The sequence below is a fragment of the Pelobates fuscus genome, chromosome 8 (genome assembly GCF_036172605.1).
Source record: "Pelobates fuscus isolate aPelFus1 chromosome 8, aPelFus1.pri, whole genome shotgun sequence".
In the NCBI taxonomy this organism is placed as follows: domain Eukaryota; kingdom Metazoa; phylum Chordata; class Amphibia; order Anura; family Pelobatidae; genus Pelobates; species Pelobates fuscus.
This window is the reverse complement of record NC_086324.1, coordinates 98,106,988-98,120,657: the sequence shown is the minus strand read 5'-3', so window position 1 is coordinate 98,120,657 and position 13,670 is coordinate 98,106,988. Positions and strand designations below refer to the sequence as shown.

General features: G+C 43.3%; 1 protein-coding gene across 1 annotated transcript in view; it reads left to right on the top strand.

Moving 5' to 3' along the window:
- ITGAV (integrin subunit alpha V) overlaps positions 1-13,670 on the top strand; it is a 167,524-nt gene that overhangs the window by 45,351 nt on the left and 108,503 nt on the right. The window contains exons 2-3 of the mRNA XM_063430178.1: positions 817-941; positions 11,140-11,231. Coding sequence (XP_063286248.1) covers positions 817-941; positions 11,140-11,231 — 217 coding nt within the window. The remainder of the gene's footprint in view (positions 1-816; positions 942-11,139; positions 11,232-13,670) is intronic.

Genomic DNA, 13,670 nt, shown 5'->3' with positions numbered 1-13,670 from the left:
TCGCGATCTGTTGGAGATGTCCTCCAGTTCGATCTCCAAGTCAGTGATTTTTTTGCTGGAGGGTGTTGGTAAGTTTTGCGGTGTCGTTTTGTGCTGCGACCATCCTGGCCACCCTGTGTTCCGTTGCAGTTGTGCGGGCTCCAATGGCGGCAATCTCGGCCTTCACCTCCGCCGCTGTGCGCTTAATTTCTGACGCCAGGTATCCTTTTACCTCAGCAAGCGATTGGAGTAAGAGCTGGAGGAGGCTTCAGGAGCCGTGCCTGCTGCGGTGAGTGCGTCCAGGGGGCTTGGAGTGCTGATACTCGCGTCAGCCATGTTGCCACGTGGTGACGGCCTCTGGGTCGTGAGCATTTCAGCCACTGAGAGGGCGTCCTTGGGGCCTTTTTTGGTGGGTTTGCGGCTGGACATCCGCGGAGGGTCTACCTGGGCAGCTTGGGGAATGTGTGGTTCAGGTTCGGGTGCTTCTGATGCAGGTTGTTGCAAATTATAGTGCTGTTTTTGAGCCTCTGGTGCGGAGCTCTGACTTTAGGCAGTCATCACGGTCGGCAGTCAGACCACGCCCCCACCTGTGTCCTCTTTTATTTTCTTAATGAGTCAAATCTAACATAATTATTCACTTAACACTTTATTTTCTCAAAATCTGAGAAAATTATTTGGTAGGTGCTTGAGAAACTAACAGGGATACATTCAGGTTAGAGTGTTCCTTTAAATTGTTAGTATTCTAGATGATTATTATTATGTTTTTCTTCTGAATGTTTGTTTAGTTTGTGCCAATTCCACGTTTGATTAATATGTGGCTTTGTTTCTTTTTCACAGGGCATTTTTGCTGATCGGAGCTCCTAAAGCAAACACCACTCAGCCAGGCATTAGTGAAGGAGGAGATGTAGTTAAATGTGATTGGAAAAGCTCAAACTGCCAGCGTATTGTTTTTGACCCTAAAGGTAATGCAGTTTTAATTTGTTATATAAATTGAGTAACGTAGTAGTAACCAAATCAATTTTTTTTTTTTTTTTTACTTAGAGCACCTTAGACTCAACTGGGTAATCCCTAAATTCTGAACTGGTAGGGATGCATTGAGGACTGGTTCGGAAACCACTAGACTAACAAATTAACTGTTTTTTAAAAAATTATTTTATTGGACTGTTGACGCAACATCGTCATGAAAAATGCAGATCTGTTGTAAAAATTATAATGGTGCCAAGCCTTCAATGATGCTGCACATTAAAATAGGTAAACAAAAAAAATCAGTTACACATTATTAACCTCCTTAAGGACGACATGCATACTATGCCGTACTTCGGGACCAGGTCCTAAACGCTGGCAAGCGGCATTGTACGTCCCCGCCGTCCTATGCACTTACCTGCTCGCTGCGAGGTGGGGGACTTGCCTGCATCCCAGGCAGTTCCCCTGCTGCTGATCCGGCCCTCCCGGGCCAGGTGATCGCGATGAGGTCGCGATCACATGGGCAGAATAGCTGTCCACAGCAGTGCCTGCAGGGGGCCTGCCTGGATTGACAGGCAGTCCCCCTAATGCCTGAAACAAAGTTAAATTAAGTTTTAAAAACGGTGTAAAAGTAAATTATATATACTTAGATCAGGGCCAGGTCTCTATGGCGACTAGAAATTTCAATCTGGCACCTGGGATGTCAGTCCTTTAAGGCGGCCATTTAAGGGAGCATTATAGCCGGCTGCGATGGGGAACACTGGAGCTGCCCGCCCTATATAGCTGAGGCAGTGTGGGGCTGCCTGCTCGCGGAGAATGTGGGCCTCCCTCCCTTGGGAGCATTGTATTCTGGATGCGAGGGAGCAGTAATATACCTTCTGCTCCCTCATGCGCTGTGTGTGTGTGTCAGTGTTTTTGTCTCTGTCAGTGTCCGCGCCTGTCAGTGTGTGTGCGCGCGCCCCTGTCAGAGAGAGTGTGTGTGTGTGTACCCCCTGTCAGTGTGTGTAGGTTCAGGGCATAGAAAGTCGTAATGACTGTATATAACTTAGACCATATAACAAAATGGAAAATATGAACAGTCGGTTGTGGTGTGCCGAAACCGACGATGCGGTAGGCCTGTAATAAAAGAGGGCCCAAACTGAGTATTATTGTTAGTAAATGGAGCAGTGGGAGGGGTAAATCGCCCCTTTATATATACATACATTTACATATTTTAATTCTACATATATATTTATGTAATATTTTTACATAATTACGTAATTTTATTAATTACGGTGTGAGGGACCTGCCTGACAAACCAGGCAGAAAGTCCACAGAATTTGGTTCGCAGGCCTTATATTTAACCCTGTAACTTTCCAACACACTATAAAACCTGTACATGGGGGGTACTGTTTTACTGGGGAGACTTCGCTGAACACAAATATTACTGATTTCAAATCGGTAAAACGATGATATTGTCAGTGAAAGTGAAGTTTTTTTGCATTTTTCACACACAAATAGCACTTTCACTGACGATATCATTGTTGTGATATTTTTTACGGTTTTGAAACACTAACATTTGTGTTCAGCGAAGTCTCCCTAGTATAGCACTATCCCCATGCACTGGCAGAACTACCGTGGTCGCAGGGGTCGCAGCTGCGACCGGGCCTGTCACTCCAGGAGGCCTGGACACCCTGTCGACACCTGCAACCGTGGTCCCCACCAGAATTATGGTGCAGAAAAAAGGCCAGGGTCGCATTGAAGGAGCCAACCGAATGCTCTTGGGGCCACCCAATGGCAATGGATTTCCTGGGGCCCGGTCAGCGCTGCGGTGCTTTAAGAGCCCGACCGGGCCCAAGTGATGTCAGAGCTGGGAGGAAGCCGTCACTTCCTTCCAGCCAACAGAGTGCCACACAGGAGGAGAGGAGGGAGTCAGAGTGGGAGTTCTGATTCCCATCAGCATGAGGCAGCCACTGGACCCCAGGTAAGTCACTAAATTTTTTTTTTTTTTTTTTTTTTTAACTTGTCTTTTATTGAAAGAGTTTCGGGTTGGGGTACAGAAAGGAAAAAGGGGGGGTTGCAGTTAAGTACAATTGTGGATGCATATATATATACAGTTTCATATATACGTACATGTGCATAGGTTCAGAAATGCCTAGGATACTCAGTCATATTACGGTACATTGTTATAATAAGGTGCATTGTGATGGTACATTGTTATGCAGTACAGTCTGTTGATACCTGTTATATTCTGTTACGTTCTATTGTATTTTGCTATAGTCTGCTATGCTTTATGTTCCGTTGTAGGCCAATTGAAGATCCCACAGTTTCCTAACTATCATTAGTCTTTAATCGTTGGTGTCAACACCATTTTACCACATTCTCTTATATACAGCTACATTATTATACATTTGTGATATTTGTGACAGTCATAATACTTGCGACTGTTACGTTGATCGTTATGTATATTGTGGGTTCGTGATGTCATTTATAATAATGTATAAAACAAACGAAAAAAAAAATAAGGAAACATTAACCTTAACTTCACTATTCCGAGGTCTTGTCTGTATTCCCCTTGAGGGTTACCCAGTCCGTCCACCTTTGCCAGTAAAGTAGAGTGGTGTTAACTTGTTTAGGGGTAGTAGCTGTGAGCATGTCATATCGGAGGTATTGTGGTATTTTGTGTTGTAGCATTGTTGTGGTGGGGCATTCTGTTTTTTTTTTCCAATGGCATGCTATAAGGTTGCGCGTTGCTAGGATCAATAGAACTGTTTATGTGTGTTTATCAGCGTAAGGTATGTGACCAGGAAACAGGAGAAAGAGAACCAGTCGGAGGTATTGTGGTATTTTGTGTTGTAGCATTGTTGTGGTGGGGCATTCTGTTTTTTTTTTCCAATGGCATGCTATAAGGTTGCGCGTTGCTAGGATCAATAGAACTGTTTATGTGTGTTTATCAGCGTAAGGTATGTGACCAGGAAACAGGAGAAAGAGAACCAGTTAGTGGCAATTTTTTAATCCCCAGTTTTTGCCATGTCTCGTGGGTCTCCATCCATAGGGGTGCAATAGTCGTACATTCTCACCATATGTGGGTCATTGTGCCTCGGTCTCCTCCAAATCTCCAGCACTCAGCCGGAGTATGAGGGAATATTTGATGAAGTCTGTCAGGTGTGTAGTACCACCTGTAGATTAGTTTTTTATGTGCTTCGGTGTGCGAGTAGCACGTAGTGATGCCTTTCAGGGCTTGGAGCGAGCCTATCCATTGCTTGTCCGTAAGGGACAGTTTGCATTCTTTCTCCCATTGTAATCGATATTTGAACTCTGGGTTTGGTGCCTGGTTTCTTAATGCTAGTGAGAGCATCTTTGGTCTGATCGGCGATTTGTGACACCTATCATATATTACTAGTAAGTCTTGGTCTGGGGTGTTTATGGGTGATATTGAAAGTGCCACCTTGTTTGCAATTAGACTTTTTATTTGTAGGTATGGGAAGATATAGGATGTTGGCAGGTCGTAGATTTTTTGGAGTTCTGGAAAGGGCAATATAGTGCCCTGCTTACATATATCCATAATACGGGTAACCCCTAGTTACTCCTTCCATTTATCTAGGGATAATCATGGTGACACAGAAGTTAGTGCTGTGATGGGTGCCCAGGGAGAGAATTTACTCTCTGTCATATAGGTACGGTGTAGGTGGTCCCAGGTTTGTATCAAATATTTGGTAAGAGGTAATAATAATACCTTGTGCTTGTCCCGTAGTTTTTTAGGTGTCCACATGTGACTTACTACTGAACCTGTGGGGTCGTACTCTTTTTCAAGATCTACCCATTGTAGTGTGTGTGCAGGGGGGTGTAGTTTTATCGCATAGTCTAAAACTGCTGCTCTGTGGTAGGTCGCTATGCTAGGGAATCCCAATCCGCCTTCTTTGGTGGGCTTTTGTAAAAGACGTAGAGGCATTCTGGGTTTCTTTCTTTCCCATATGTAGGTTGTTATTATTGTTTGGATTTGTTTACTTAGAGTGGGGGAGAGGGGAATTGGGAGCATTCGGAATACATAGAGCAGTTTTGGGAGTACTATCATTTTCACGGCATTGTTTTTACCGAGCCAGGATAACATGACGTCTTTCCATTTGTGCAGGGTTTGTTTACACATTTGTGGGAGTGTAGAGAGGTTATAGATGTTAAGACCTCTATACGTGTCGGCTATTTTCACCCCTAGGTATGTTAAGTGTGCCTGTCTCCAGTCAAACGAGTACCGATTTTTGAGTGTCTGACGTACCGATTTTTATTGTGGTGAGACGTATGGGAAGAGTTTGGGTTTTGGCCTGATTTAATTTGTAATAAGAGATTTTGCTGTACTCTTCTAAGGTGTTCATGAGGTGCGGTAAGGAGCGCTCCGGTTTTGTTATGGAGATAAGGACATAATCCGCGAACATGGATAATTTGTAGTCCGTATGTTTTATGCGGATTCCCTTGATGTCTGTATGGGTTCTAATCTTGTAGGCTAGAGGTTCAAGCGATAATACAAATAATAGGGGTGAGAGTGGACAGCCTTGGCGTGTGCCGTTCGTAATGTGGAAAGGGTTCGATACGAATCCTGCATTTGTGACTTTGGCAGAAGGTTTTGAATATAGTGCCATTATGCCTTTTATGTAAGCTCCAGGGAAACCAAACTTGTGAAGTACTTGTTCCATGTATTCCTAACTTAACCTATCGAAGGCCTTCTCTGTGTCCAGCGCTAGTAGAAGGCCCTCTATTTTGTGTGTCTCCATGTGGGCTAGGATATGTAGGATCTTCCTCGTGTTATCTGACCCTTGTCTGTTTTTGATGAAGCCTGATTGATCATTATGCACTATGCGGGTTAGTATAGTGTTAGGCGGTCAGCTAACATTTTTGCATAGATTTTTGTATCACTATTGAGTAATGAGATGGGTCTAAAATTCTGGCATACTGTCGCCGGTTTGCCTGGTTTCGGGAGTGTTGATATATGTGCTTGTAGCATATCTGAGGGCATCTCACCCGTGGTGTAGCAGGGGTTTAGGAGTTTGGAGAGATGTGGGGTTAAAGTGTCTGAAAAGGTTTGATAGTATAGGTTGGTAAAACCATCTGGTCCGGGGGATTTATGAGGAGGGAGATTCTTAATTGTTTTCTTCAATTCTTCAGTCGTGATTGGCATAGTTATTGCATTTATTTCCCCCTGGGTTAATGTAGGTAGCTGTACTGTATCTAAAAACTCCTGCACTTGTGTTTTGGTCGGCGTGGGTGTTTTGGGGTCATCCTTGAGATTATATAATGAGCTGTAATACTGCGCAAATTCTTCCACAATATCTTGTGGGTTCATGAGTTTTTTATTACCTTGCGACATGATGTATGCCACTCTAGAATTGGCTGTGCGGGCTTTTAGTTTGGACGCTAGAAGTCTACCCGCTCTGTTCCCGTGTGCAAAAAATTTAAGTTTATATTTCTGAAGAATGTAATTGGTTTTGTCCAATTCAAATTCATTCAGTCGGGCTTGGAGGGTTCTTAGAGTATCATACTGTTCCGGTGATGGGTTTGCTTTGTTGGTGTGTGTGTAAGGGTCATTATTTGTTGAATTAGGGTATTGTATGTGTGTAGTCTTTGTTTCTTGGCATAACTGGCGTGTTTAATGAACAGGCCTCTAAGCACCGCTTTATGCGCTTGCCACAGTGTGTCTATGGAGGTGTCTTCGTTGGTGTTCGTGTGGAAGTAAGCTTCCAATTCTGTTTTAATTTGTGTAGTGATTTGTGGGTTGTGCAATAATGTATCGTTTAGGCGCCATGAGCCCTGTCCCTTAGTAGGAAATTGTGTTGTTAGTGTGAGGGAGATTGGTGCGTGGTCCGACCACGTTATGATTCCAATATGAGTGGATTGCACTTCGGGGATCATTGTATTGTGTATGAGAAATCTATCAATCCTCGAGTTGGAGTTGTGGGCCTGTGAATGGAAGGTGAAGTCTTTTTATGAAGGATGTAACATCCTCCATATGTCCACATAGCCTGAGTTAAGCAGTTGTGTGCAGGTGGTTTTTGAGGAATTGATGCGTTTATTTTTCGTTTTCTGTGTGACACTTAAGCTAGAGCTAAAGTAAAGTTTGTGTCCCCTCCTATGATCAGGGTCCCAAATTTGTATGTGTCTGCTAGCGTTAAGATCTTATCCATATATGACTTCTGATTATCATGTGGGCCGTAGACATTTATAAAGGTATAAGGGTCATTATTTATGAGACATTGGATAAGAAGAAAGCGTCCCTCTTTGTCTCTAATTTTCTTATGTAAGGCAAAGGCTACATCCTTAGTGAATAAGATGGAGACTCCTCTTTTCTTCTTAGCGTAGCCAGTATGATAGCCTATCGGGTAATGTTTTGATGTGAATTTGGGCATATTGGAGTTCAGAAAATGGGTTTATTGGAAGAAAGCCACTGTGGCTTTCATTTTTCTCGCTTCCTCAAGGGCCAGTCTCCGTTTGTGTGGTGTGTTTAGACCTTTAACGTTGAGTGAAGTAACCGTTAAAGCCATCAGGGTGTATTTGAGTGTTCCTCTTCTTGCAGTGTATCGTGGTTGTGGTACGGCTCATTTCTTGCAGCCGTGTCTTACCTAAAATGACATGGCGTGGGCCTCTGTGTAGGATAACTGTACTTATGACATTCAAATTGTACTTGTGGGGATCATAGTCCCGCAACTTAACTTGCTCAGTAGTGTGTGGGGTGTGGGAAAGATTCAGGGGGAGGAAAAGGGGTAACTACCCAGTGGGTAACTATATACAGAGTTTCGGTCAGATATGTCTTGTCTGACCACAGTGAGGTCTTTAACGGCCCCATAGAGACAGAATGTGGGGGAGGGTGAGCTTTGCAGGTGTTTAACTGCCCAAATAGACTGCAGTTTGGGCTCCAGGCCCCAGTTAGGCCATTACTATGTTAGTCCGTCCCGGTCTGTCTATCACCTCCACCCTTGGTTAGGTCCCTTGGCTGCATGTCTGTTATGCTAGGTATTCTAACAACCATTTGTCAAACATATACATTGCAAAACTCTCAGGGTAAATACAAACAGAACATGCTCACGTACCTAGACGGTAAGATGGTGTAGTGGAGCGGGTAACCTAACCCAGTGGGTTATCGATAGTCTTTTGCTATTTATGTTTTGTCCCAGTGGACCAGTCCTTAGAGACTTTCGTGGGCGATTTGCTAGGACTTTGAGTTGAATCTGTCTTGTCTCGGAGGGCGATGTGTAGGTTCCATTCATTCAGTAGTCGGACTCCATCTTCCACTGATTGTACCTGGCCATTTCGTTTTATGATGATGCGAGTAGGGTATCCCCATTTGTACAGGATGTCTGCTTCTCAAAGCGTTTTAGTTATCGGTATCAATGCTTTTCGTTTCGCCAAGGTTGCTGCCAAAAGGTCAACAAACAGCTTTACTCCTTGAAATTCAGCTGGTATGTTGTCAGGGTTTCTTGCCGCTCTCAGCACAGCCTCTTTGGTGGTGAAGTAGTGGATGCGTGTGATTACATCTCTTGGCGTAGTAGGCGCTAAGAATTTAGGCCGTGGCAGGCGGTGAATACGGTCTAACCGGAGGTCGCCATCATTAAGCCCTGGGCACAGGGCTTTGAATAGGCCCATCGCGTAATCACGCAATTCAGATGGTTTGATCTCCTCTGATATGCCGCGTAGGCGTATATTATTGCGCCTGTCGCGGTCTTCGTGGTCCGCCACTTTAGCCTCCAGGAAGGTTAGGCGATTTTCAAGAGTTTCACAATTTGCTGCTAAATTGTTATGGATGTCTATTATTTCTTCTGTTTTGTCTTCTAGCATGGTGGTGCGTTCACTTATCTCTTTAATGTCTGCGCGGACATCTCGGGCCAGTTTGGCAAATTCCGCTTGGAGATTTTGTTGTAGCTCATGAAGCATGCGTTGGAGGGCAGTTTCTGTCGCAGGGGCTGCATTACTATGTGAAATAGATGTGCTGTCGCTCCCGTCAAAGCGTGCCGCGGGCGAGTCGGGGCCTCCGGCGCCATCTTGATCGCCGCCGCGTGGCGGGATTAAAGAGGATATTTGAAGTGATGCCGGGCGTCCCTTCATTTTTTTTAGTGCTCTCTGGGACATGGTGTCGTGGACTCTCTGAGCAGTCCTGATGTAAGCTGGTTTGGGCAGTTATTGCTTTAATCGCTGTTTTCTCTGCACCCTCGCCGGAGCTAACAGCTCACACGTCCGTATCCATGAGCTGCCAGGCCACGCCCCAGTCACTAAATTTTTTAACAGTTTGTGTATGTGTGTGTGATAGAGAATGTACCACCGGGCCCCGTGGTTTCTAGTTGCGCCTCTGCCCCATGCACAGGTTTTATAGTGTTTTTTTTTTAAAGTTACAGTGTCAAATACAAAGTTTGCATTTCATTTTTTTCACATTGAAATTTGCCATATTGGTTACGCTGCCTTTGAGACCGTATGGTAGCCCAGGAATGAGAATTACCCCCATGATTGCATACCATTTACAAAAGTAGGCAACCCAAGGTATTGCAAATGGGTTATGTCCAGTCTTTTTTAGTAGCCACTTAGTCACAAACACTGGCCAAAATTAGCGTTAAAATTAGATTTTTGCAGTTTTCACACACAAACCAATATGAACGCTAACTTTGGCCAGTGTTTGTGACTAAGTGAATACTAAAAAGACTGGCCATACCCATTTGTAATACCTTGGGGTGTCTCCTTTAGCAAATGGTATGCCATCATAGGGGGTAATTCTCATTCCTGGGCTTCCATTTGGTCTCAAAGGCAACATAACCAGTCTGGAAAATTTCAATGTGTATAAACTGAAAAATGTAACATGCTATATATGACCCTGTAACTCTCCAAAACAGCATAAAACCTGTACATTTGGGGTACTGTTTTACTCATGAGACATAGCTGAATACAAATATATGTGTATTTTATTGCAGTAACAGCTAGCCGTATTATGCTATTCTCAGTTAAAATTCCTTGCAGAACTAAAAAAAATAAAAAATTCTTAATTTCTCAATTTTTTTTTAAATTATTTTATTAATATTAAATTATGTTTTATATATAAATATTTGATATGACATGAAAGCCCTGTTTCTACTGAACAAAATGATATATATTAAGTGTGTGTGCATTTAATATGAAAGAGGTGAATTCTGGTTGAACAGACATATAGCGCAAATTAAAAGTTTTGTTTACGTTTTGTCTTGATAACAACTTGTACAACTGCCTCAGTCCTTAAGGGGTTAAAGGAACACTCCAAACACTATATTATGTATACTATTTTTTTCACATTTTAAGCAGGCTTTTATGGGTGTTTCAGTGAGAAGAGACCTCTTTCTGGACAGTCTTCCATAAAGGCCAGATCGGTGGAGGGTTAATGGTGGTTGTCCATCTGCAAGGTTCTCCCATCTCCACACATTTTCTCTGTAGCTGACCAGAGTAACCATTAGGTTCTTGTTTACTTCTCTTACCAAGGCTCTTCTAATCCGATTGCTCAGTTTGGCCTGGATGAGTCTTCCATTTAGGAATTTATGGAGGTTACTGTGCTCTTGGGAACCTTCAATGCAGCTACATTTTTTGTAGCCTTCCCCAGATCTGTGCCTCAACACAATCACATATCTGAGCTCTAGAAGCAGTGACCTCATGGCTTGGGTTGCTCTGCTATGCATTTACAACTGTGAGACCTTATATAGACAAGTGTGTGTCTTTCCAAATTGTGTTCTATAAACTGAATTTGTCACAGGTAGACTCAAATCAAAGTGTAGAAATGTGTCATATACTCCAGAGAAATGGGACACATTAATGCTAAATCTGAGTCCCATAGCAAAGGGTTTAAATAATTGTGTCAGTGTTTTGTTTTTTTGCATTGCTATTATGGGGCATTGGGTGTAGATTGATGTAAAAAATAATTTTAAACCATTGTAGCATAAAATGTGAGAAGGAAGGGGTCTGAATGAAAAAAAATACATCAATCACATTCATTTGATTAATATTCAGATCTTTTTATGTGGTCTTCATGTTTGTAATTCAGTTGGTAAATAGCACTCATCTCAACGTTATGTATACTAGCAAAGTATTTTTGTGATGTTTTTAAATCCCCCTTTTTTTAAGGTCATTATGTTCATGTAGCTGTTATAAATATATTATTTACACAAAGTATTGTAGACCTAACATACCATTTATGAGTTTGTATTTTTATTTATGTTTATTTAGGAAATAGAGATTATGCGCCAAATGATCCCATTGAATTTAAGTCTCATCAGTGGTTTGGAGCTACTGTACGATCTAAAGAGGATACAATATTAGTAAGTTGTACATTGTTTATTTATGTATTCATTGCTGTTGTTTGTCTTGAAATGAGAAAGTTATACTTTGTGTAGTTTATATCTAGATATTTGTAGTTCTTGAGATGTAAAGGTTTTTGTACAAATTGATGCTATAACCAAAACAAATGTAATATGTGACTAGATAAAAAATAAAATAAAAGGGGGCGGAGCCTGACCGCGAGACGGGCTAGACGCCATTTCTGAGAGCTCCTTCCCGGCAAACGAAATCCGCTGTAAATCACCCACAAGCAGACCCCATCCAGACTCGAAAACAGCAGGTACAGATCGGGGACATCCCGCGGCACCGACAGATGCCTTTTCAATACACCCCGCGGCAGACCAAACAGAAAAAGAAGACTGGGGCCTACTACACGCGGACATTTGCAGACCTAGAGGCACTATTTGGCAGAGCGGGCGCACATCAAGCAGCCGAGACCCCTGCTTACCAGGCAACATATCACCACAGCCCTACGCCAGCGATGGGGCGACGCTCACAGAGACCTCAAACTTCCCTGGCAACGGACCAGCAGGACATAGGGACTCTCCTACAAAGGCAGGTACCACCCAAAATGGCGGCCGCTAACGGCCCTGATCCCCATGCAACCCCTGACACGCCAAGCCAGACACACATCCCAGCAATACAGGGGGACCCACACTCCATACCTGGGGACATCCCTGGAGGCACAGCCCCTGCCACTAAGCAGGATCTCCACAATATGCAAAATACCTTACTGGAAATACAGAGGCTCTTAACTGCAGACATGACCTCCCTAAAATCTAACATGCAGCAGCTCAGTGACAGAACAACTCACACTGAAGGGGACATTGGGAAACTTCACAACGAAATAGCTGAACTGAAAACCGCAATGGTCCACTTACAAACTACACAACAGGCTATGTCACTTCAAATGACGGCACAGGAAGATAGACATCGCCGTAATAACCTAAAAATCCGTGGGATACCCCCTGAGATCGATGCAGAGGAACTGCCTCACTACACGAGAAGACTGATTGCTTCATTGTTACCGCCAACGCTGGCCAAGAAATTCACTATCAACGGACTGTACAGACTGCCCACTATCACTAAGACGGCAGCCCCAATCACTGGTGACGTCATCCTCAGATGCAATACACCACAAGATAAGGGCCAGATCATGGCAGCAGTGAGGGGTAAAACCCCATTACCATTTGAAGGATCGCACCTAACCCTCTACCAGGACCTCACTAAAACTACACTTCAATGGCGTAAATCACTGCAGTCACTCACCAGCCGCCTGCGCTCCGCGGGGGTAACATACAGATGGGGCACGCCAAGATCCCTACTAATAACACACAACGGAACGACCCACAAGCTCACGAATGACTCGGAGGCACCGGCAATACTCTACGCACTGGGCCTCACCGAAAGACCAGCCGCAACCTCTGCTTCCCAAGTCGAACATACCTGGGACCCCGAATCAACGATCCCATTCGTACCGAGAACCAAGCCTACTACCTGACTGATCAAGAAACTTTAAGGAACGAACTTTAACAGACCTTCAAGAATATTAGTTTATATTATGCGTTATACTAACCTCTGTTCAGACTTCTCTTAATTTAATGGTTACCCCACTTATACCAGTTCTACATACTAACAGGCCCAGAAAGGGGCAGTATCAGAAGCACCTCGCATACGCATACAATATACACGCTACCACTACCTGGTATACGTACTAAACTGACACGGGGAAAGGCAGCCTCAGACCCGTCTTGCATACCTACACACACTAGATACACCCATAAGAGGTGTACAACTCCCCCCCCCGATGCCCCCTTGGTTAGGGGTACTTATCTGCTAGGGTACCGAAACAAGCCTCAGGTCATCACCACTAATACCTTGGTTACCCACACGCTTACCTCACCCACGCACTCATGACTTAACACAATGCTACAACGAAACCCACTAGTACTCTCATGTAAAAACAAAATGTGCGACTGTTTACTAAGATGTCTCGTTCACTAACTCATTACCAAACCTTGTTACCCTGCACGACAGTTACTGTGCCCGTCCTGGTTGTTGGGGCCGGACGTGGTTGTGTAAAAATGAAAACGCACCAAAAATAAAGAATTAAAAAAATAAAAAAAAAAAAAAAAAAAAAATAAAATAAAAAATAACATCTTGATCTGACCAGAGAGGACCTAAAAGTGTTAAAAAAAACAAATCTTTGTTTTGGTAGCGTTAAATTATGAATACAATTATAATCAAAATTTCTGCTAGTCTTACATTGTTTTTCATTCCTATATTATATATATATATATATATGTAACCCTGCCTTTTCAGAGAATTGTATAATACATATATTATACATTTCTCTGAAAAGGCAGTGTTTACATTAAAATGCCTGCAGGGACAGACTATACTCACCAGAATAACTACAA